The sequence below is a fragment of the Gobio gobio genome, assembly GCF_949357685.1.
Source record: "Gobio gobio genome assembly, chromosome: 5".
In the NCBI taxonomy this organism is placed as follows: domain Eukaryota; kingdom Metazoa; phylum Chordata; class Actinopteri; order Cypriniformes; family Gobionidae; genus Gobio; species Gobio gobio.
Genome location: NC_137101.1, coordinates 20,854,937 through 20,877,886, shown reverse-complemented (window position 1 = coordinate 20,877,886; position 22,950 = coordinate 20,854,937). Strand labels below are relative to the sequence as shown.

General features: G+C 37.6%; 2 protein-coding genes across 4 annotated transcripts; both read left to right on the top strand.

The window, feature by feature from the left end:
* Positions 1-583: 583 nt before the first annotated feature.
* Positions 584-11,363, top strand: LOC307126398 (sortilin). Of its 2 annotated transcripts, none has more exons than XM_079816887.1 (21): positions 584-889; positions 1,365-1,427; positions 1,662-1,738; positions 1,946-2,048; positions 2,512-2,679; positions 2,809-2,882; positions 3,006-3,052; positions 3,212-3,348; positions 3,476-3,559; positions 4,481-4,541; positions 5,140-5,295; positions 6,003-6,100; positions 6,562-6,661; positions 6,740-6,911; positions 7,029-7,222; positions 9,070-9,262; positions 9,348-9,464; positions 9,556-9,682; positions 10,108-10,214; positions 10,345-10,468; positions 10,585-11,363. In XM_079816887.1, exons 1-21 carry the CDS (start codon positions 665-667, stop codon positions 10,597-10,599), a joined length of 2,442 nt encoding a protein of 813 aa, XP_079673013.1. In that variant the 5' UTR covers positions 584-664; the 3' UTR covers positions 10,600-11,363. The 2 variants fall into 2 exon arrangements, with proteins under 2 accessions (XP_079673013.1, XP_079673014.1); XM_079816888.1 differs by having other exon boundaries at positions 649-889; positions 5,143-5,295.
* A 206-nt stretch (positions 11,364-11,569) lies between these two features.
* On the top strand, positions 11,570-22,849 carry fam3c (FAM3 metabolism regulating signaling molecule C). Of its 2 annotated transcripts, none has more exons than XM_079817401.1 (10): positions 11,570-11,692; positions 13,464-13,499; positions 13,844-13,948; positions 14,141-14,167; positions 18,387-18,510; positions 18,660-18,718; positions 18,865-18,915; positions 20,902-20,986; positions 21,082-21,208; positions 21,334-22,849. In XM_079817401.1, exons 2-10 carry the CDS (start codon positions 13,484-13,486, stop codon positions 21,421-21,423), a joined length of 684 nt encoding a protein of 227 aa, XP_079673527.1. In that variant the 5' UTR covers positions 11,570-11,692; positions 13,464-13,483; the 3' UTR covers positions 21,424-22,849. The 2 variants fall into 2 exon arrangements, with proteins under 2 accessions (XP_079673527.1, XP_079673528.1); XM_079817402.1 differs by having other exon boundaries at positions 11,615-11,692; positions 13,451-13,499.
* Positions 22,850-22,950: the final 101 nt, after the last annotated feature.

Genomic DNA, 22,950 nt, shown 5'->3' with positions numbered 1-22,950 from the left:
GCAACTTGAGACAAAATATTTTGTATATATTTTAAGATATGTCAGTGCAAGGTGCATTTTAGTTTGGGACTAGGTTTATGCCTTGTCTGTGAAACCAGGGGAAAGATAAATTATTCCATTTTTAAAGTTGAAATCTGCTAAGTCTGCGTCTCAAAACCTATTCAGCTTCCTACCCAGGCAGCACATGCCCAAAATGCAGGGCGCGCATAACCCGATCTCATGAGAAAACATGATGCCACATTTTGGTGACTTCATATGAATACTTTAAGTAAGCATAAAGGCCCTTTGTGGGTCGTAAGCAAATAATTCGAAAACGTACGATCAATTGAACTCACCACCAATTCGCCAAAACGTAAAATAGTCACAAATTACATTCTGCGCACACCATGTTGTCTTTAAATGCGACTACCTTTTGATGCTCATAAATCCTGCAGTAGTTGATGCCCAAAAGTGCTGTACACCATGCAATGATTGCTTTGTTAGGCTCGTGCAGCATATGTATCAATCCTGCTGACTCGGAATGATATGCTGTTGAGGTAGGCAGCTCACTTCGCTTTGAGACACATGCTTTGAGTCGATACCCGGACAGTGACGCTCACTCCTCCTCCAGCGCGCATCTTCTAAGGCATCAGGAAACCTGCCGCTGTCTATCTGTCATACAGTCATGAACTGGACACTGCTCATGTTCGGTAGTGTGTGCTTGCTGGTACTGGGTGAGGACGCGTTCGTACAAGGGAAGCGCAACGGTCGAACAGTAACTTTCTCTCGGACTGAACGCGGTCACTCGAGACGCAGACGGGACACCTGGTCTGGACAAGCGCTTTTCACAGCATGCAAGTCTCCACTGTCTCCCAAAGACCGAGAGCTTCTACTCAGCCACACACACGAGGTGAGAATGAAATACCGAAGTTCACACGGTCCAAAATAAGTAGGCTACCTATGTTTTTGTTTATGCTGGTTTAGTGGTTTCTACTTTTGACATTGAGGTGACTGTCAAAAAGTGGCCTAATTTACCTCAGTTCATCCTACATTTATGGCGACAAAGTTTATAGTCGTGTTAAAAGAATTTCTGTACATATTTACTAGCAGTTATATATTATATGTTTTAAAAATATATTAGTAATTTTCATTTTAAAATATTAGTTTTTTCCATAATTAATGAACATTCTTTCATTAATATATATTTTTAAGAATAAGAACCGTATTATATATTTTTTATTATATTTATTATATAAGGTTCTACATGTCTGGAACAAGGAGGGAGAGTAAATATAAAACAAATTTGTGTGAACTATTCATTTAAATGACAGAACAGGAAAGTCCACTTCCATAGTGCAAGTCTGTCCTCTCGTCTTTTTTTCTAGACGGGGTTTCATGGTGATGATGGATCCAGTTTTACCCTCACATGGGTTGGAGATGGAACTGGGGTTAGTCAATCTTGCCAAATAACCAAAAGGTTAACTTATCAGTAATATATATCTCATCATAGTTCTCTATTTTAAGGTTAATGTATTGAAAATATGGATGAACATTGTAGCATTTGTCATATTTAGTCATTACAACAAATTGTACATGATAAAATGCAGTTTGTTTAGTGTGTGTGTGTGTGTGTATTGTGGAATTATGCAGAAGTAGTGTGAACCCTTTTCTGTCCATCTCAGGTAATCCTGGTCCTTTCCACACTAAGCGCTGCCTCAGATTCATTTTTTGAAGGCGGTTCGACGCGCCTTTACAGGAGGTCAGTGGTGCATTTTTAACAAGCATCAAATAACATAGAGCTTTTGGTGCTTCTGTTAATCAGCTATGCAACTATGATAACAGGCTGATGCCAATCTAAAAAAAGAGCCAAATTTCACTTGGTTAATGGCCTAGCCAGCAGTTTACAAGATACATTTTAAATACAGGACGTCCGTACTCCGTACTGATAAGTTGAATCTTTTTACAGTGAGGACTACGGAAAGTCTTTTCATGATATCTCCCATGCCATCAACAACACATTTATAAAGAAAGACTTTGGGATAAGTGCTGGACCTGGGAACCCTCAACAGGTAAATAATTGTGCTAACATTAAGTCTGTAGCCATGGCTTTATCTCTGAGAAAGTCACTTGTCAAACGTGTCTCAACTAATTCGAATGAATTAGTTAATGACGAATATATATAGCAGCATTACCAATACGTGTTCAGAAAAACGTTGTAATTTAGCCTAGTTGTCAGTATGTGCGATTTTTTTCTTCTTTCCATTTTGACACCAGAGAGATTTTGTCCAATCAGAAAAGGCCATGAGGTCTACAACTGTCTGAAAACGGCTCATGGTTTTAACAGACATTTCTATTGACAGCAGCCACGTAGTGTCAAAGCCTACCACAAACCTCAAACAACACCTTTTTTTTTTTTGTTTCCTGTGAAGCTTATTTTCTGCTGTTGTACCATTATTCTTTGGGACCCTTATATATTTTTAATAGGGTTGTGATTATTTCACCAGAATGATAAACTTTTTGTCGCCATTACAGGTGATTCTAACAGCCAACCTGCCTTTCACTGAGATGGCAGGAGGAGTTATTCTTACGTCGATGGATGCTGGTGTGACATTCAGATCAGTGCAGCTTCCATTTCACCCCTCACAAGCCATTCAGTTCCACTACCAGGAACCAAAATACCTTGTGGTCATCAGTATTGATGTGAGTAAGCTTTCCCCACCTGTTTCATGAAGCCCCCTTAACAGTTTGTGTGGTGACTCAGGCCTTTTCCACCCACTTATTGTATTTTTACTCATTCGTCTTTTGTCTTTTTTTAACCTCTCGCTTTAGGATGGACTATGGCTCTCACAAGACTTTGGGAACAGTTGGTCTGAAGTTCACGAAGGAGTTCACACATTCACATGGTGAGAACAATAACACAATAACAGGGATCTGAGTGAGTTTTAAGAACACACTAAAGATTTGAGAATGTCTGTTTTTGAATATATATATATGAATAAATATGACTTTTTTTATTCCTTTCAAAGGGGATCTGGAATTACTCTTTTCTTCAGTTCCAGCCCGAAAGGAACAGGTGCGTCTTGTTTTTTTCTTTCCCATTAAATCCTCATTAGACAAGAATAATCAATCTTCTTTGAGATACATTTTTTGTATAGCAGAACAAAATTGGTCATGCAATTTAATGCTAATGAATTGATTTGATACATTTATTAACTCTATTCATTTGAACCAGTGGAGGCAGCAAGACGAGGCGAGCTTGTTCTAAGACGGACACAGGATTATGGCAAAAGCTTTGCCACCATCGCCAAGAACATCTTCTCTTTCGGATACATCGGTGGCTTCCTGTTTACCTCAGTCATGGAAAAACTGGTGTGGATCATTACAGACAACATGCACACTCAAGCATGTGTTCACTCACATGAAAACACTCCTTTTCACTTTCCCTTCTGAAAGAATCATCATGGCATGCTTGATTTATGAGATGTTGTGTTTACAGGGCTCTCCCCGTGTCATCTATGTGTCCTCAGACCAGGGTGACCATTTCAAAAAAGCACAGCTACCATCAGCCACTACAGAGCAGGTGTGAAGAACACAACACACTTATGATACAAATTATAAATAAATGTATTACAGTCAAACCAAAAATTATTCAGACACCAGATATCATTTTTTACTAGTGGGTGCAGGACACTACAGTTCATTTATGTAAGTGAGGATAGCAAAATAAAGTAAACTGTGACATATTATGCCCAAAAATTCTTCATACAGTGGACTACCAGTAAAATTGATATAAATTTGGGACCAAAATTATTCAGACACTCTGACCTGACCATGTTTTGCTCAAGTGTTTTTTCACTTTGAAAAAATTGTGAAATTGTGATTTCACAATTGCTAATGCGACCTTTTACACCACAGACTGAACAAAATGAAGCATTGCTTGATAATTGGCTGACCTATATTGGTATTATCTAATTATGTACTTAAATTTAATAGCTGAATGGTTGATTGTAATCCATTACATACCTTTCTATCAAAGTTATCAGACATTATCAAGATTAATTTGTTCTGACACAGTTTAACTTCTAAACTATTTGAATAAACTGTGATAATGTGAAAAAAGGTGTCTGAATCAATTTTGGTTTGACTGTATAATTAATTAATTTGAATTATACATTACTATTAATATAATTTAATGTATTTATAATTATTTGTAATAAATAATATATGACTGATATAATATTATAATTACTTAAATACAATAACAATAATACTTATTATTATATTTATTATTATTATTAATATAATTAAGTGTATTTATTTCGTTTTCATAAGTATGTTTGGGGAAAAGTATGCGAGTTGTGCCATTACTTCCCCTTCACACTTCCAAGTAGGTCCTGCTGATTTGGCAAGGGGAAAAAAAAAATCACAAATATAATTCAAGAGCTACACACTCATAACACGGTGTGCAACTCTTTAACTCACTGTTGATGTTTGTTTGCAGTTCTACTCCGTTCTGGACGGCGACGAGGACATGATCTTTATGCATGTGGACAACCCTGGAGGTGCTTTTTTACGCTTTTTAACTTCCTCTATTCCTCTTTCTCCATACCGTCAAAGCTGTAAAAGAGAAGTAACGCTATTATTTAACAGCTCAACCACTGTTGCTGTCAGTTTAACAGTATGGAGGCAGGACTTGTCAAGCGAGTTCCACTTTGTGCTGACATATCATAGAATGTCTCTGCACAAGTTTCTAGACTCTTTTGGGTCAGCGTGTACGCTATTCATCTTCGAGTCTGGAGGTCTTTGTGCAGCGACGATCACTGGAAACAGATAAGAGTGAGGATGGTGTAGTCTTTCAGCCAGGTCTTAGCTGTCACGCTAGAGTAAATTGCACACAAATACACCCCTCATTGTATTTACATGTATGTATGACATACAGTACATGGCTCATGTGAAGAGTTATCTAATTTCCCATCATGCATCATGCGATCTGTTTCTCACTGGACGTCCGATTCACATTCACATTTTGTCACATGAAGCCGGTTAGATGGGTCTGCTGTGTGTTTGGATAATGATGCTCATGGCTGATCTCTTATCTCGTCTGAGAGAAAGCTGTGTCAGCGGAGTGTTTGTGTGTGATGTGATCTCACATGCTTACAGAAGACACTTATTTTGGGACAATCTACACCTCTGATGACCGTGGAATCCTGTATTCTAAGTCTCTGGAGCGCCACCTGTTCGGCGGGGAGGGGAAGAGCGATTTCACTAACGTTACATCTTTGAGAGGGGTCTATCTCACCAACGTACTTGAAGAGGGTATGAACATTTGTTTCATGTTATTTCAATTGTCCTTAAAGGTTTAGTTCACCCAAAAAAGAAAATTCTCGTCAAGGATGCACATTTGAGCTTCTGTTTACCATATTTGATGTGCTCCATAGATGTGTGTTGAGCAATAGGTTAAGAAAAGCCATAATTACATTTGCTCGATTAATATGGATTACTTTTCCAATATCTTTATGAATTTTAGTGGAATGAAGGGACAGAAATCACTTAGGTTTCATTAAAAATATCTTCATTTGTGTTTCGAAGATTCATTTATGGCCGAACTATTTCTTTAAAGGAATAGTTCACCCAAAAATGAAAATTCTGTCATAATTTACTCGCCCTCAAGTTGTTCCAAACCTGTATGAGTTTCTTTCTTTTGCTGAACACAAAAGAAGATATTTTGAAGAATGTCGTTAACCAAACAGTTAATGGACCCCATTGACTTCCTAATTTTTCCCTACTATGGAAGTCAATGGGTCAACTGTTTAGTTCCCCATATTCTTCTAAATATCTTCTTTTGTGTTCAGCAGAAGAAAGAAATGAATACAGGTTTGGAGCAACTTGAGGGTGAGTAAAAGATGACCAAATTAAAATTTTGGGCTGAACTATTCCTTTTAAGTACCAAATAAATAGCCAATCACACTTGTAGCGGCACTGAAATCATTACTAAAAGATGTCATACTCCTCTTGGGCCGCAGATGGACGCATTCGTTCAGTCATTTCATTCGACAGAGGTGGGCGATGGAGATTTCTGAAGAAACCAGACAATGTGGATTGTCCAGAAAACTCAAAAAGGGTAACAGCTGAGGAATGAGTGATGAGAAATTGTATCTGTTGAAGTTTTGATAAGCACAGTTTTCTTTGCCCAGGAAGTTGGGCAAAAACACATTGAACATATTTTTTTAATTAGCCAAAATTGGAAAAGCCTATTTTAAAAATGTACATGTGCTAAAAATGTTTATGAACACATTTGCATATAGATAAGCCTCAAAGCTTTTGACGACAGAATTTGCGATGTAATGGAGGTAGTGACAGATGTTTTCTTCTGTATTGTGATTGTAAATGTGAAACGGATTATCAAAATAGAAAAAATGTAGGGCAGGGACTTGGTTCTATCTATCAGTTGTTGATTGGATGGACACAGATCTGAATGTAAGCTTGCAGTCGGTAAGATCAATAACATGCAATTAGAAAATAGATAGTGTGAATTTTCATTTCATGCCGCCTTTTAAAGGTTACTGTAAATGTGTGTTCCAGTGTAACCTGCACATCCACGGAGAGCACAGTCACTTCAGCGGAATCACTCCCATGCTGCCTCTCTCTGAACCCGCCGCCATTGGTCTGGTCATCGCCCATGGTACTAGTCCCCCACCCTTTTTGCTCACAACTTCCACCTTGCCCAACAAACTAGTCTAAATGTTAAATGTTACTGCAGGCAGTGTCGGAGACTCCATTTCTTCTGTCCGGCCAGATGTGTACGTGTCTGGGGACGGAGGCTACTCCTGGTGGGGTACTCTGAGAGGACCTCACCACTACAGCATCCTGGACTCTGGAGGCCTAATAGTGGCTGTTGAGGCGCATAGAGACAGACAGATCAGCTCCGTAAAGTAACACACTATCCCTTGCCCTGTTGAAAACATCTCTTTTATGATAAATGGAGTCTTTTGAAATGTTATTTGTGGTCGCTGTTGTATATGACTCTATGTGTGTCTGGATGTTTTCAGGTTTTCCACAGATGAAGGACAATGCTGGAATACGTATAATTTCACAGACCACCCGATATTCTTGGCAGGACTGGCATCAGAGCCGGGCACTAAGACAATGAATATCAGCATTTTCGGCTACCGCCCAGATGATGATGATCAGCCCATGTGGGTGGCCGTCACCATAGACTTTGAGCACTTGATCACCAGAGAATGTAAGAAACTTTTCAAGAATTCATGGCAGAATTCAAATACTGAAATACGCATTATGTAAATATCATCAAGGCTCAGACCAGTGTTGAGGAAAGTTACTTTTTAAAAGTAATGTTACAATATTGTGTTACTCCATAAAAAGAATAGCATTACTTAGTGACTTTTGCGTTACTTTTTCTCATCTGGGTTGGGCTTGCTTGTTTGTTTTTTTAATAACAAAAAATTAAAGTTATATTTTAAAGGCCCTTTTGCACCAAAAGTAAAATGAATAAGCCTCAGGGTGAAGGAAATGCACATTCACTATCACGCTATCACCAGACCAAGCTCAATTTAAGATTGAACATTGGTCTGGGGAGTCTGCTCTGTATTTTCTACTGCACAAGAGGTGAGCATTATTCAAATGACACTGTACGCAATCGATTAGTCCTTCAACCAATCAAACCATAAGAAGCGTGATAAACAGACATAATTCAAATGACTCTGTATGCAATTGGATAGTCCTTCAACCAATCAGACCACAAGAGTTGTGATCAACAGGCAACGACCCATCGCTTCTCTATCCGTCATCGTGTTAAACCCGCCAATAGCGTGCCAGGTGGATAAGCCAGTCTGTGATTGGTTCCCGCAAAAGTATAACAGATGCAGCACAAATGAATGTACAGGTTTCCAGACTGAGTTACTCAGGTGTGTTAGATGAGGGAGACATGCAAAATGTGCACTGGTGGGGGGTCCCCAGGACAGGTTTGAGAACCACTGCACAAGACTGACCCTGCATCCCAATGTGCATCCTATCCACACTATCTGCCCTAAATAGTATTGAGTAGATATTTTGTTGCAAATTTAAAAGTAATGTGTTACTTTACTAGTTACTTGAAAAAAGTAATCTGATTACGTAACTCACATAACTTGTAATGCGTTACCCTTAACACTGACTCAGACACACCAAATCGACATTACAGAACTTGCGAAGATAACTGTGGTGTCGCTTCACGTCGTTTACGCCTGGGCCAAAAAAATTGCGCTTGATCACACTGCAAAGACTACAGCCAACGTGTAACATGTGTAACACAAACATTTTGAACCTGCATGAGTGGAAAAACTCTCCATAACAGCAGTTGGCAGTAGTCTGTATTCATCATTCAAAAAGGGAAACTGGAAGAGCTAGGACTGTGGATATATAAACTGTAAACAAAGCAGCATTTGCTTACCATTTTGTCCTCTTATCTTCCATTTTTCTTCTTGTGTACTGGTTTGTTAAGCTGAATAGCCAATCATAGTAATCTCTCTCTCTTGCCGACATGCTGTGTCGCAGATTCAACATGCTCAATGACAATTGTCCAACCATCGATTTGGTGTTGCTGCAATAAAAAAAAAAAAAATTAGAGTTCCTTTGTAAAAACATTTTTTTTTTTAAAATAAAAGTTCTTGCTAGTGTAACCAATCCTACTCAGCACACTCTGAGCGGGATTTGAACCGGGGTCTCCGGCATGGGAGGCATGCGCGCTAACAAGGACACAGCCACTAGTGTGCCTCTTGAGGCCAGGGCAGTGGGGTTTACACGCACAGCTCTTACTGGCCTACGTCCGTTACACTCACCCCCCTAAACCTGGTTACCCCTAAAATTGCTTACTAGCTCAATTTTCCATGATATTCTAATCCTTTAATAGGGCTCAAATATCTTCTTATAAGAAAACAAGATTTTTTTCACCAGTTTTATCATCTACCAGTACAATTGCTTAGAAAAGTAACGCCATTGCTTACACAAATTAATTTAATTCATATCTGTACCACAAATGTGCCAATTTAAATAAAAGGTTTAGGGGTTTGTTCAAATCATCATATTTCGTAGGTGGTGAACAGGACTATGTGAAGTGGTTGGCGCACTCTGACTACGACTCTGACCCAGAGACAGACGGATGTCTCTTGGGCTACAAGGAAACATTTAGAAGAATGAAAAAACTTTCAGCATGTAGAAACGGGAGAGGATATGTGGTCAGCAGGCAGCAGCGCCCGTGTCTTTGCACTAGACAAGACTTCATGTGGTAGGAAAAATTGCACCATACTGATGTTTAAACTTCTGCTTGTGACCCAAAGAAAGTGTTTTCTGAACATCTCTCCTGTCAACAGCGACTATGGCTTCTATCGGCATGAAAACACCTCGGAGTGTCTCCCACAGCCTGACTTCCTGAATCAAACCCAGGATATTTGCTCAGATGGGGAGCTAGAGGACCTTCAGACTTCAGGGTGATTAAATACATCTTGTTTTCTATTTCTAACAAATTCCTAAACACAAACACGCACTTCCCTGTTATAATTATACCACTGTGTCTAACAGGTATCGTAAGATTCCCGGTGATAAATGTGAGGGGGGTTTCAGCCCTCCGAGAAGAAACAATGCTTTCAAAAACAATTGTGGGGAAGACAGTTCACCTACTTCCTCGATTTTGCATACTGAGAGATCAGTAAGTGGTCTATTTCTATATTATATATGAAGAGCATAAATACTTTTAATAAGTAAAATTTGATTATGCAATATCAACAAGAGCTGTATTTTGGAATATCAACATGACTGTCATTCAGCAGCATGTGCAATATTTTTAATAGTTAAATATACAAGATATTGTTAAAGAAACTATATTGATATATATATTGAGAAATTTGCACTGTGGTCCCAAAATTGTCAGTTACTTTTGGCCAGTTTTTGCTTTGTCTGTTTTTTTCCCCCAGTGAATTATTCACATATGCAGCAACATACTAGTTTAACAATATAACTGCAGATCAAATCAGACACAATTCCCTCCCTCCAAAATGCACAGACTAAAATAAGAAATATTTAAGATCCTTAATTATTGTTGATAAATACATTTACTGTCTTTTTTATTTGCAGCCAGGCATTCTGGTTCTTATTGTGGCGTGTACTTGTGTGGGGGTCATTGGTTTGGTTATTACTGCAGCTTTAATAATCACTTCAAGAAGAATAAACTGTAGGCAAAGGTAAGGTAACATAAAACTTCCATTGTCCTGTATTTGATATTACATCCATTTAAAGCCATATTTCGTATCTAACATACAAATTGCCTTGCAGAAGTCACATTCTCTTCTGGTTAAACTCTGTCCCCTGCAGGTCACCAGCATATCGCTTTTCTGTTCTGCAACTGCAAGAAGATGATCTGTGTGTTAGCAATAGCAGCGAGAGCAGTCCCAACGGCAAGATAAATGGTTTCCAGGTCCAGGAGGATTCAGATGATGTGAGCTTGATGAATTATCCTCTCCTGCATTAATTCAGTTTGGCTGTCTTTCAAGTTGAACACATAATACCCCACTCATAGTAATTCACTTGCTAACCTTTTTACCTTTTCTTTAGGATCTCATTGAATGAACAACATATCAATTGGAACTACTCAAGATTTGCAGACAGTGTGAATTTGTTTGAAATGAATCTCTTCTCAACCCCAGGCACTGTGACAGGACAATAAATGGCTATAAATAATGGTGAACTGCAAATGATATCTTGCTGCGGTCAGGTTCCTGTTTTGTTCTATGAAGTGTCTTATATAGGGACCAGAGGATAATGTATCATTACGAGTGAATTTACCTTCGCACTCTTTGTCTTTTGCACTGGAATCATTCATATTCCCTCAGGCTGCTGCTGGCAATCCTCCTTGAGCTTTGGGACTATGTATTTTCAAATAGACCGATCTACTGTTTTTGAATTGTAAATAAATTAAAATGCATTTAAACAGCCTGCATTATTAATGCTCTTCCTATCATCCACATTTAAATCATTATTTTATCACACTGTGTTAAGTATCTTTATATTACAGAGTATATAATTATAAAGTGATTTGAAAATGTTTCATATACAATAAAGCGTTACATTGCATAGTGCAGGAAATTGCTCTGTAGCTTATACAATACCACTATATATAGAAAAAATGGCAAATGAGAAAGACCAAACAGTTGTCTGTCTTTGAAAAACATATAAACCACAAGCCTCACACGGACATACGTTCACCTCACATTCTCTCACACATACACTACATACTACACTGCACACCAACAGACACTCACACATCTTCACACCTACATAAAACACCCATCTGACTCAAGAAGAATATTTTATAGCAACACAGGGTACACGACAAAATAAGTAAAATAATGATAAAATAAACTCTATATTATTGAACATACATTCACATGCTGTCCACACTATCTATAATTTCCTATAATATAGGAATAGGCATGGCTTACTTTAGTTTAACGCAACATCTGTCTTTAAAAACAAAGGATCAATCTGATTACTAATGTAACATCTACGCAGATGGGCGGGCCTCCTGTAGGACACGCCCCTGCCTCGACGTTTCTGTCTATGCTCAGCACACGTACACACACACGCTCCTCCTTGCTTGCAAGTGGACCCGGATGTGTCGGGATATTCAACAGAACAGTCGCCGTGGCACCAAGGAAATCAGGTACGTTGCTTCTTACTATTCTCCTCTACTATATTCAATATCAGTCTAACTGTAGATCAGATGATATTGTACATGCTCTTCAAATCATACGTTATGTGTTTGAAGGTTTATTGTTGTGTTTTGTTTTGATATTCGTCTCATGCTAACGGCTACTGTCACTTTACTTAACGTACACGACTTCACCCTAAACACCGTTTAATTTCCTTCTGGGTCATTCCAGTTATACAGTAACTTTTCTGCCTCTATGATTTACTTACTCATATTTGCACATATTTATTAGAAATGGCTTAAATTATATATTTAGGTCTTTATCACTTAAACAGATATAATAGACATTTAAATTGTATTGTACACTGTAAGTTACACACCTTTTTATTGATGCATTAAGTTACATTGTAAGTTATCGTGCTCAGTGCAAAGTTTTATCAACATCCACAAGAACTATAAACTATGAAAGGATAAAAAATCTCAAAATATTATTAGATTATGTTATAGAATAGGCTAAACTGCCTCTAATCATACATTAAAATAATGAGAAACTATAGTTATTTCTTTTTACAATGTTCTTCACTTACCGTGTCCCTGAAGTCATCTTCCACCCTGTTAGCATGTATTTCTCGACTTCCAACATTTCATGCTGGAATTCAGCTGTACAAACGGAAATAAACCTAACAGGGTGGAATTTCTACTAGAATAAATTGTATTTAGTGTATATTGCAAATTCCATATACATATATATGTATATAGCCTATAAATATTATATTTTAATAAAACAATATTATATAGGTGCAGTTCCACACATTACTGATGGCAAATGCAGGACAAAGACGGAAAGCTCATCCAATGTTATGGTGTTCCACCCTGTTTTGCTCCATTCCAACCTGTTAGATGAGTAATTTTTAAATAATAATTTGACTGCAAAGTTAAATGTTTTGCTTATTTTGGGAGGTGAGGAGCATTAACAGCATATACAGTATATGTTTTTGAACAATTTTCTTTTTATTATTTACCATCCTGTTGGCAAAAATGGGTAGAAAAATTACCTGTTCTTAATAATCAAGACATTCTATTCATCAATAATTGTTTTGTTATTGTTTCAAGAATAAAAAAGTAGTACCATGATGGCATAAGAGACATATACTATCCAAGAAAAGTTTGTTATTGTTTAACATTTACATTATTAACATAACAGGGTGGAACACCTTCACGGCCAGAACAATGAATCTACCCATTTAATTTTTTTAGTTACTGAGCTTGACCAATATGTATTCCTAACAGTTAAACATGTCACTATTTTGGTATAGAGTGCTAAAAATATGAAAAGCATGCAACTTTTTTTTTTTTTTTAAATGATGAAGCCAAAATGATACTGGATAACCGGAATGACCCTTCTGCCATCTTTCTCAGGAGGTTTTCAGGATGTATGTGTTTTACACGTTAAATCATGAGCTGAATTTAAAGCTAACAGTAACATTGTTTTTGTTGGATGTTTAATTGGCTGATGTGGACCAGAATCGTTTTCAGACATCATGACAATCATTACATCATCATACTAATAGGGGTATTATTAATATGATTTTTTTAATGGCTGATACTAATATAATAATGCAATATTTACTTTGAATTTACCTAAATGGTAAACAGCCTGGCTGTTGTTTCTTGAGAATTTGGATTCATTTCCTGCTGTAATTCCTGCTAGTAGTGTAGTTGAAATATTTAGGAATTCAGGCTTTTGTAATATGATATTTGATCACTCAGGTGTGGTTCACAGGTGCTTGCTGAGCCATCAGGATGATGCGAGCAGGAGGTTTGTTCTGCTTCTTTCAAACTCACAGTATACATTACATGCAACCAAAGGCAAATATCTGGTCAATAGTCATTGACAATACGTTGTGGGAGTGTGTGTGTATGCTTGTCAAAATAGTAATAATTAGAAAATTGCACTAATCCTAATCCAGTGTACAAATGTATACACAAATAAAGTTAAAATGAAGTATAATATTTTATTATAAATGATCATTTAATACAACTATGGACTTTATAGGTTTAAGAACATGCAAAGTTTGGTTTTTAACAATTTAGGTTACTAAATATGTTTGTTATTCTCATTGTACTATTTGCATTAAGCATCATTACCCCCCTTTTTTACAGGACTTTTGAAACTTGCTGTGCTGGTTTCTATTTTATTCCTGGCTGTGTTCCTGGCCTTTGAGCTATTAGAGACTCATATGAATTTTAATATGGGGAAAGTCTTTGGTGAGTTAATGCATGCAGCCATCTTCTGCAGCATTCATCACACACACAGGACTTGAAGTTGAAATTGCACACGTTTTCTGTTCGTAAAGTAACCTAATTTGCTTGTTTAGTTAAGGAATGGCTTAGATTTACCATCTTAAAGTGTTTGCCTGGCACGTTGCTATTGGCTAATCGACATCTGTTTCTCTACAGCACGATATGCACCTGCAGAGACCGTCCGTGAGTACATATTTACAGTTTTTTTTTTTTTTTTTTTTTCCAGAGCTGAGGATTGTAAATGAGTTCTATTCCTTGATCCTCCCTAGTTCTTCTTGAACATTTGTTTAGAACTCCATGTAAAATTAAACTAGAAAATGCAGATATAATAATGGAATAAAATAGCAAACGGAGATGTGCACAACTCAATCATAGCCTTGCATATTAAGGCTGAGTATTAACAATATGAATGATTCATATGTAGGTTAATAGTGTGTGTAGTGACATGAATAGTATGTAGGTGTTAGATTCCTGATATCAGGGACATCGTTCCATAATTGTCTCACTGGATGTGTTGTTCAGCTGCCATTTACTTAATCATTTGATAAAGTTGGTGTGGCCTTTTTTTATAATTGAATCTACTTGAGAAATGTCTCACAATACAAAATAAAAAGTGTGAAATTGATTCAGCGTGAAGATGCCTGGCCACTAAATGTGTGCATAGATAAACAACTAGCCCAGACTAGAGCTTAGATCGGGCCCAAAAAAATCGAGCCCGTGGATGTTGTGTCCGAGTTCGGCCCGGCCTGGCCCGACACGACACATTAACTGTAATTATGAGCCCGAGCCTGATTTAAACCCGACCATTTTTTTTATATGTGGCCGTTCTGACAAGAACGAGCCTGTAATGAGCGAAGCGGACCGGTGTGACGCTAAGCTCAATAATCCACTCTATGCAGGCGTGCTCCACTCATGAACCGCTCACCAGTAAAATGACGTTCGCTCAAATGCCGCTCAGACCTGTAGCCAGGGCTCGACATTAAGCCTGTTCACACGCTTGTCCTTCGGACAAGTAAATCTGTCATTCACTTGTCCAAGTAAAACATTTGCTTGTCCGGATGTTTTTTGTAAATATAATCTATTGTGAAGCAATATTCTCACCAGTGTTTAATCAGCTTTGACATATTTAAATATGCATATTTGTCATATCTGTACCTTTTTATAAAGGGCATTTTTCCATAATCTTATTAAATATTGGATATGCTTCAGCTTTCCTTTTATATTCTTAAATTTGATCTATAAATTAAATTAGAATAAGACACTATAGGCTGTTACCAATCAAATTAAATCATTTACACTGAAAAATTACAATTGCATTAAATAATGTTATGATATTATTTTAAATATTTTTGAATAAATAAGAAATGTTGGAAAGATGAAACTAAACCACCAGTAGGTGGCAGCATGTGACCGTCTTAATGAGCGAGTCATTGAGTCGATTCAGTGAAACGGCTGATTCATTCAGGAATTTGGCGGTCGTTTACGAATAGGCCATTGAATCTTTGATTCAACCGATTCATTAAAACGCTGAATCATTCACTAACACACAGTGTTGCTGTGAGATGCGCTACGGTTCTGCAGTGATATTTGTTTGGAACTATTTTCGCTGCTGAAATAGAACAAAAACAGTCCATATTCCTTCTAAAATGTAAGTGACTTAATGTTAAATAATTGTTTATGGAACTGGCGTATGAAATCAGTGTCATTTTCAGTCGTGATGCACAATTTTATCTGTGTATGTTAACTGAGTTTCTGTGTGTGAGTGGCGCTCATTTGTTTTCGATTTTCTCCTCGAGAGGCTGCGCGAGCCTCAACAGCACAACCTTGTTAACGTCAGTTTGTTTTTTATTATCCACTATCGATCGCCACTTACACTAACTGAATGCAGAATCATTCTTGCACTTTGGTGATTCCCTAGTTATTTTTTGTTTTAATGTTTTTCTCAGGATACTTGTCCGTCGGGCAAGTAAAATTGTTTTTCACTTGTCCCTTCAAAAAATCCACTTGTCCCGGACAAGCGTTAATGTCGAGCCCTGCCTGTAGCCTACTATACTTGTTGTAGCCATTAAACTATGTATTTTGTTTCATATTTATATTTAAATATTATAATGTTATTTTAAAATTTCATCTAGGCTATTGTTTATGAAAAGTGCAAAGATGCGAGTGGGTCAGAAATGATTTTGACAACTTCATTAAGTTTAGTTTTGTAGAAAGCCTTTCTTTAAAGGTCCCATGGCATGACATTTTCATTTTATGAGGTATTTCAACATTAATATGAGTTCCCCTAGCCTGAATATTGTCCCCAAGTGGATAGAAATGTTGATCGGTGTAAACCCGAGTTCTGGCTGTATTTCTCTGCCTTTGAGAAAATGACAGGCCAGACGAGCCAATCCTGAAGTCTCCTGGTTTGATGTCCAAGCAGGAGCGGTTACCTCCCTTTCCTCCGCCCAGAGAATCTGGCACGCCCATGCAAGCGCTCAAGAGATCATTGCTTGTGAACGAGTGAACGCTGGCAGTTTCTCTGTGTTTGGATGTACAAATGAAAACAGAAGTGTTTTTTCAGTTCCTTCTGATCTGTGATCAGTGATTTCTGATGTGTAGCTAATTATTTATTATTCGTGCACATGCAGCGGCTTCTCTCTCTCCCGACAGAACGGTGTTTACTATCTTGTGAGTCAGTGTTTTTGTACATCCTCGTCGCGTCTATCTGTTCTAAAATGTGCATACAGTCGTTTCTGCTCAACATCAGCAGACTCACATAGGCCTTCAACATCCCCGACCCCCAGTACTGCATCTGGCCCACAGCGGAGGCGCCTTACGCGGCGCGAGTTTAAGCAGATGGGGGGGTAAGCGTGAGAGTATCCGGCTAGGCAGCTTTCCCCACAATAAACTGGATTACATTCGATTACTGCTGTTGTGTCTTTGTTTGCGCTGTGTACTCAATGCGCATCACTGACGCTTTTCAAATTATAGGAAAATATCTAAAAATAATGCTATTATCAACACTTACTCGTAACTCGTTCATCTCGACACCTGTAATGGTACTTTGCATGTGTTACAAAGTTGGTAATAATGATGAAGACGGACTCGGTGTGACTGGGACTCGTGTTTATTCAGAACTCTCAGATACAAACAAAATAAACTTGCGCTGACTGACAGCGCTCTCATAACTCAGTAGTTACTATAAATAACTTTGTTAGCAATCGCTCCGTCTCCGTGAAGTCCAGTTCGCGAACAAATCATTCTTTTGAATCGGTTCTTTTTAGTGAACCGAATCAGTTCACCAAATCGGACTGAATCGTTCTAAACGGTTCGCGTCTCCAGTCGGCGCAGATCCATAATTTACTAAAGTTACTAACTTTCATGACATGAGTGACAGTACCTCCGACTAGAAATAGACTAATATAACCTGAAGTATATGCTGTAACTACAACAGTTCACTGAACTGAGACTGACAGAACTGATGTGAAGTGAACTCCGGTCTATCCGTCTCTCTGGCAGCAGCTCGTGCCTGCTCGTGCCTCGTAGACCTCGTTAAACCACGCCCCCTCCGCTCATTTCAAATGCAAAGATGTCAGCCAATCACAACAGAGGGCGTTTTTACTGAAGTCTCAAAGCAGACACGCCCCTTGAAACAGGGCATTCAGCCACAGGGCAAACAGCAGTATATAAAAAATGCCTTTTATTTCTAAATTATGACATTTTATGATGTAAAAATCATACTCACAATATAAGTACACCTTAGGAAACATTATAAAATAATAGAAAAATGCCATGCCATGGGACCTTTAAAGGGAATTTAGTTTTGTTTAAATTGTATTGTATCTTAATTTTAATCAACGTTTCATCAGACAATTGCCTGGATTTAATAAATAAGAAGCAAATAGGCTATAGCAGACAATAATCGTGAAATGGAGGTGCCGGAGCGATCAATTGCATTGCTCTTGAAAATGTCTCCATATATAGACCAAAACTCAGGCTACTTGTCTCACAGACATGAGAAATATGTGTATAGAAAGCTTGAAATGTCCACTTTTAAACTAAACACTGTTCACGCGAGCAGCTCATGACTGGCGTCTTCACTGCATGTGCTGTGAGTTTAACACGCATTTTAGACTAATCCTGACATTTGTTTCTTAGTTGTAGTATTAGTTCTTACTTTGCTAAAAATATATATTATTTCTGAGTATGGCATAGCTTTCTGCCCACCCAATTAGGCTAATAAAGTAATGATTCAAAAAACACAAACGCTTGATCAAGGGTCCGAGGATAGTGGCGGTAAATATGGGCCTGGCCCCGGGTCAAGTTCAGGCTCGGGCAGAGAATCTAAACTCTAGCCCAGACAGAGGGCAAGAACACACCTAAAAATAATTTTGCTCAAAATTTTCTTTTTTTTTTTCAGCAACCAAGCCACTGCGCCACAAATGTGACCTTTCTAAATCATGTCCCGAGGACCATTTTGCCTTTAAGATCACCAGTGGAGCAGCCAGTGTAGTTGGACCGAAAATATGTTTTCAGGACAATGTGTAGGTTTTACACACATCTTATTTGTACAACACTATTGCATAAACACTATCGAAAAATACAAATCCTGTCTTCTGAATGAATTTTAGCTGTGTGCGTTAGTGAAACATGAGAATTTGACAGCTGCTGTTTGAACTCTTTATTTTATCAGACTAATAAGCGGAGTGAAGAACAACATTGGACGTGGTATAAACATCGCATTGATCAACGGTACGCCTCCTTTTTGTCTCGATGATGCTTAAACCTTTAAAAGTAATCACAGTGGCAGTATGACTATGTAGGCAAATCTGTTTTATGGTTATGGTTCGTAGATACTGAGAAACGTTGGACTGCATTAATCCACAATCTGTTTACAGGGAAGACCGGCGAGCTGACCAAGACGGATTCTTTTGACATGTGGTCTGGAGGTAAATCTGCTTCTACACTCCATATCTGGTTTCCATTTGCAGATTTTGCATGTGGCTCGGAGATCCAGTCACAAGTGCATAGTGCATTCTCAAACTTTTTGACTACTATTGTCCAAAACATTATTTGAAGGCCCACATGTAGGCTAAGGTATTTTTGGAAACTTTTGTTGTAATGAAAGCTGCTCATTTCAGTCTTAGGAGTGGCATATATATAAATTAATTAAATAAAACAATTTTATCATTTAAAGGGGCTATATATTTAGAATTCAGAAACCCTTCTTATTAGCGACACTGGTGGCCATTAAGTGAACTGCAGCCGGCAACTTACTTTATTACTCATGCACACGTAAGGTACAAGAGACTGAACTTGATTCAAAGCCCACGGGATATACTCAAGGCATAGTTTTTTTTTTTTTTTGCTTGGAAGCAAAAAAAGTTGGAAATGCCTTTGCAGCGATTACATTGTTAATGAACATCCTAGCGCCATCCACGCTGCTGAGAGCAACTTTTAGATGAATATCTAAAAAGCATGCTGCATGCTTTCCTCTCAGTAATCAAATAAACGCATAACAAAAATGACAGCGGTGAGAAAACGGCAGTAAAGAAAGCATCTGATTGTAGCGATGTGGATTTGTTTGCACCAGCTCTACAATTTACCGGCATCACATGGACAGTTTGATTATAAAGGACATAAGGAAACATGTACATTATAGTACAGAATAGCTCTTTCTGTTTTATCCTAAACATTGTATAAGCATCTGTTTCATTTGTCATAGAAGGGAAGAGAGACTCAAGGGAGTGCGTGTGAATGTCATACTTTTGAATTTCACAACGTTCACAACATTGGCAGTAAAAAAAAGTAATTAATAAAATTGAAACAATTAAATTTCATAATCCCATGAATTTCAAGAACTGAATGTTCTTCAGCATTCACACTCTTTATGACCAATGACTTTTATTATGGGATAATGTTTTTTATTTTAATTATTATTATTCACAAATAGCTATTTCTACCTGACTAAATATTTTAGTGCCTGACCTAACTAGAAAACAAATCTATTCATTATAGTAATTTCCATGACTTTTCCAGGCCTGGAAATCACACTTTTTATAATTCCCTTATAATTTAAAAGACTGTGGGAACCCTTATTCTTGAAGGAACACGCTGACTTTTTTGGACTTTAGTTTATTCACCGTATCCCCCAGAGTTAGATAAGTCCATACATACCATTCTCATCTCCGTGCGTGCCATAACTCAGTCTGACGCACACACCCACCGCTAGCCTAGCTTAGCACAAAGACTGGAGGTAAACGGCTCCAGCTAGCCTACTGCGCAATAAGTGACAAAATAATGCCAAACATTTTCCTATTTACATGTTTGTATAGTTACATCGTGTACTAAGACCAACAGAAAATGAAAGGTTGCGATTTCTCTAGAGAGAACTTTTCATTTTCCGTCGGTCTTAGTACACGATGTAACTATACACATCACAACATGTAAATAGGAAAATGTTGGAGTTATTTTGTCACTTATTGAGCAGTAGGCTAGCTGGAGCCGTTTACCTCTAGTGTTTGTGCTAAGCTAGGCTAGCGGTGGGTGAATCAGACAGAGTTATGGCACGCACAGAGATGAGAAAGATAAGTCCATACATACCAAACTCTTGGGGATACGGTGAATAAGCTAAAATCCCAAAAAGTCGGCGTGTTCCTTTAACTAAAAATGACAGTTGTTGAGGGAACAAATGTAACTAAGAAATAAAAAAATTATTTTAAATCTTATTTTAAATCATTTTAAGGCCCAAGTGTGCTAAGGCTCCTTGGTTTAATTGGCTCACAAGAGACTGATATTAAAACCAGTTGTAAACACGGCCACTGTGTCATGGTTTCACTGGTAAGAGGATGTAGTAGGTATGTGAAATTCCCTTTGAGGCTTAGAGAAAACGTAATATTTTTAAATATTCATTTTAAATGTTCATTCTTGTCTAGATGTCACCTTGCTCATCAAATTCTTGAAGGAAATAGAAGATGGAAGCATTGTCATGATGGCCACTTTTGATGATCCTGCAACAAAGTGAGCCGCTTCCTTACATCTTTGGTCAAACCTTTACAGATGTCTCGATTTGTTTATTTATTGCATTTAAAATTGTTTTGTTTAATTGTATACAGGCTGAATGAAGAGGCCAGAAATCTGATAGCAGATTTGGGCAGCTCAAGCATCAGCATACTGGGCTTCAGAGATAACTGGGTGTTTGTTGGAGGAAAAGGGATCAAGACAAAGAGCCCCTTTGAGCAGGTAAACTTGCCTTATGTCTTTTTTCCTGACTGCAGCCCCCTAATAATGAGGGACCATGTCCTGTTCAAATTTTGGAGTAATATTACTATAGTAATAGTCTAATAAACCATCTCTTGTGTCTCCAGCACATCAAGAACAACGCAGAGACCAACAAATATGAAGGCTGGCCAGAAGTTTTGGAGATGGAAGGATGCATTCCTATAAAACAAGAGTGAAATCACCTTAAAATAATTTAGCATGTTCATATACAGCCTGAAGAAGATTGCAGAACTCCCAATTGAATGTCACAAATATGCAATGTTGTATTGTTTGTAAGAGTAGAATAGATTTTAAATTTTATTTGCTGCTCTATATTTGTATTTATTTAACAGGGTTCCCACTCTTTTTGAATTTCCACTACTTCCATTACATGATCACTCGATAAATCCATTTCAAATGAGTTTTCAAAGGGCAATATGTTGCCAGTAAAATATTTGACCAGAGATCTCCACAACTTCACTAATTGTTGTGAATTTTCCAGCCCTGAAAATCACCTTTTTAAAATTCCATGCTTGTGGGAAGCCTAATATGTAGGTTTTATCATTCCAACTGGTCCATAAACAGCCAGTTTTCTTCCATTTGTGAGGATCCAGTGTCATAAGGAAAAGAGAGATATTGAACCTGGAGATTTACTTCATGTTGTCTTGTGTAGCTTTTTTTTTTCTCCCTGAAAATGAAGGTAGATTGTTTGCTCTTTTTTTATTATTATTATTTATCACTGCACTGTGACACTAAATGTTGACCAGACTGGATTGAAGATAAATGGCAGAGGGCTGCTGTCACCAAAATAATGTTTCATTTTATTTATTAAATTTTTTGTTTTGTTTGTAGTTCTATTTATGTTTCTACTGGCAACAGGATTTTGACTGTTGGGTTTTATTCCTGATGGTAGATCTTTTATCTTTTATTCTTTAATCTTTGAATTTTAAAACCACCCATACATCTGGTGTATGATGGGATAGTGTTTTATTATTTGGACCTTCTACTGTAAAACTACTATCTCTAGTTGTTTGTTTTGAATAGCTTTTGGGAATGTTACATTTTGGGGTGTTGTCGCATTCAAAGATGTCCATCAGGTCTGCTGATGGTCCATATGGTTTCTGCATATTCTGAGATGATTTGAGCAGTACGTCTAGCAGCTTTTAATAATATCATACAATATAACTGCTTTCATCCCTAATTGTGCCTTCTGCAGTATCAGTAGTATGCGCTTTCCTACCAGGTAGTAAAGTGTCCCACAATTACTGAGGTATTAGAATGCAAGACCATCATCTCTACTTGTTCATGTTATAATTCCCGGCACAATTGTTACTATTTACTGTGAAGTTGTGGAATGAAACATCCCCTTTTTTTCCCAAGAACAAATTGTGTGCCTTTTTTTTACCACACTGATTAATTATACCAAGTGATTTTGTGAAATATTGTTGCACGCCAATGCCTTAATATGTAAAGGTGTTTTGAGGATTTCTTTAGTACAAATTCAATTTAGATCAAATGAATTGTGTGTATTGTGATTGCAGAGTCTTTCCTAATGACTCAAAGATTTTTTTTTTAAAGATGATAAAAAAAAAAAAAAAGTTGAGTAAATGGTTGTTGGTTTCATTCCTGGGTTTTGTCTTACCTCTGTTTAGATTAAGGCTGAGAACCCCCAAGAATAACCCTAGCATCTGTTCTGCCTCATCAAAGCATGCTGCACACATCCA

Bases quoted from the DNA above. Each gene is read 5' to 3' on its own strand.
- LOC307126398 (XM_079816887.1), top strand. From the start codon at position 665: ATGAACTGGACACTGCTCATGTTCGGTAGTGTGTGCTTGCTGGTACTG. The intron at 1,428-1,661 runs GTTAGTCAATCT...TGTCCATCTCAG, and splicing joins GGGTTGGAGATGGAACTGGG to GTAATCCTGGTCCTTTCCAC. The intron at 9,465-9,555 runs GTGATTAAATAC...TGTGTCTAACAG, and splicing joins GAGGACCTTCAGACTTCAGG to GTATCGTAAGATTCCCGGTG.
- fam3c (XM_079817401.1), top strand. The intron at 14,168-18,386 runs GTGAGTACATAT...TTTTTTTTTCAG, and splicing joins TGCACCTGCAGAGACCGTCC to CAACCAAGCCACTGCGCCAC. The intron at 18,916-20,901 runs GTAAATCTGCTT...ATTCTTGTCTAG, and splicing joins TTTTGACATGTGGTCTGGAG to ATGTCACCTTGCTCATCAAA.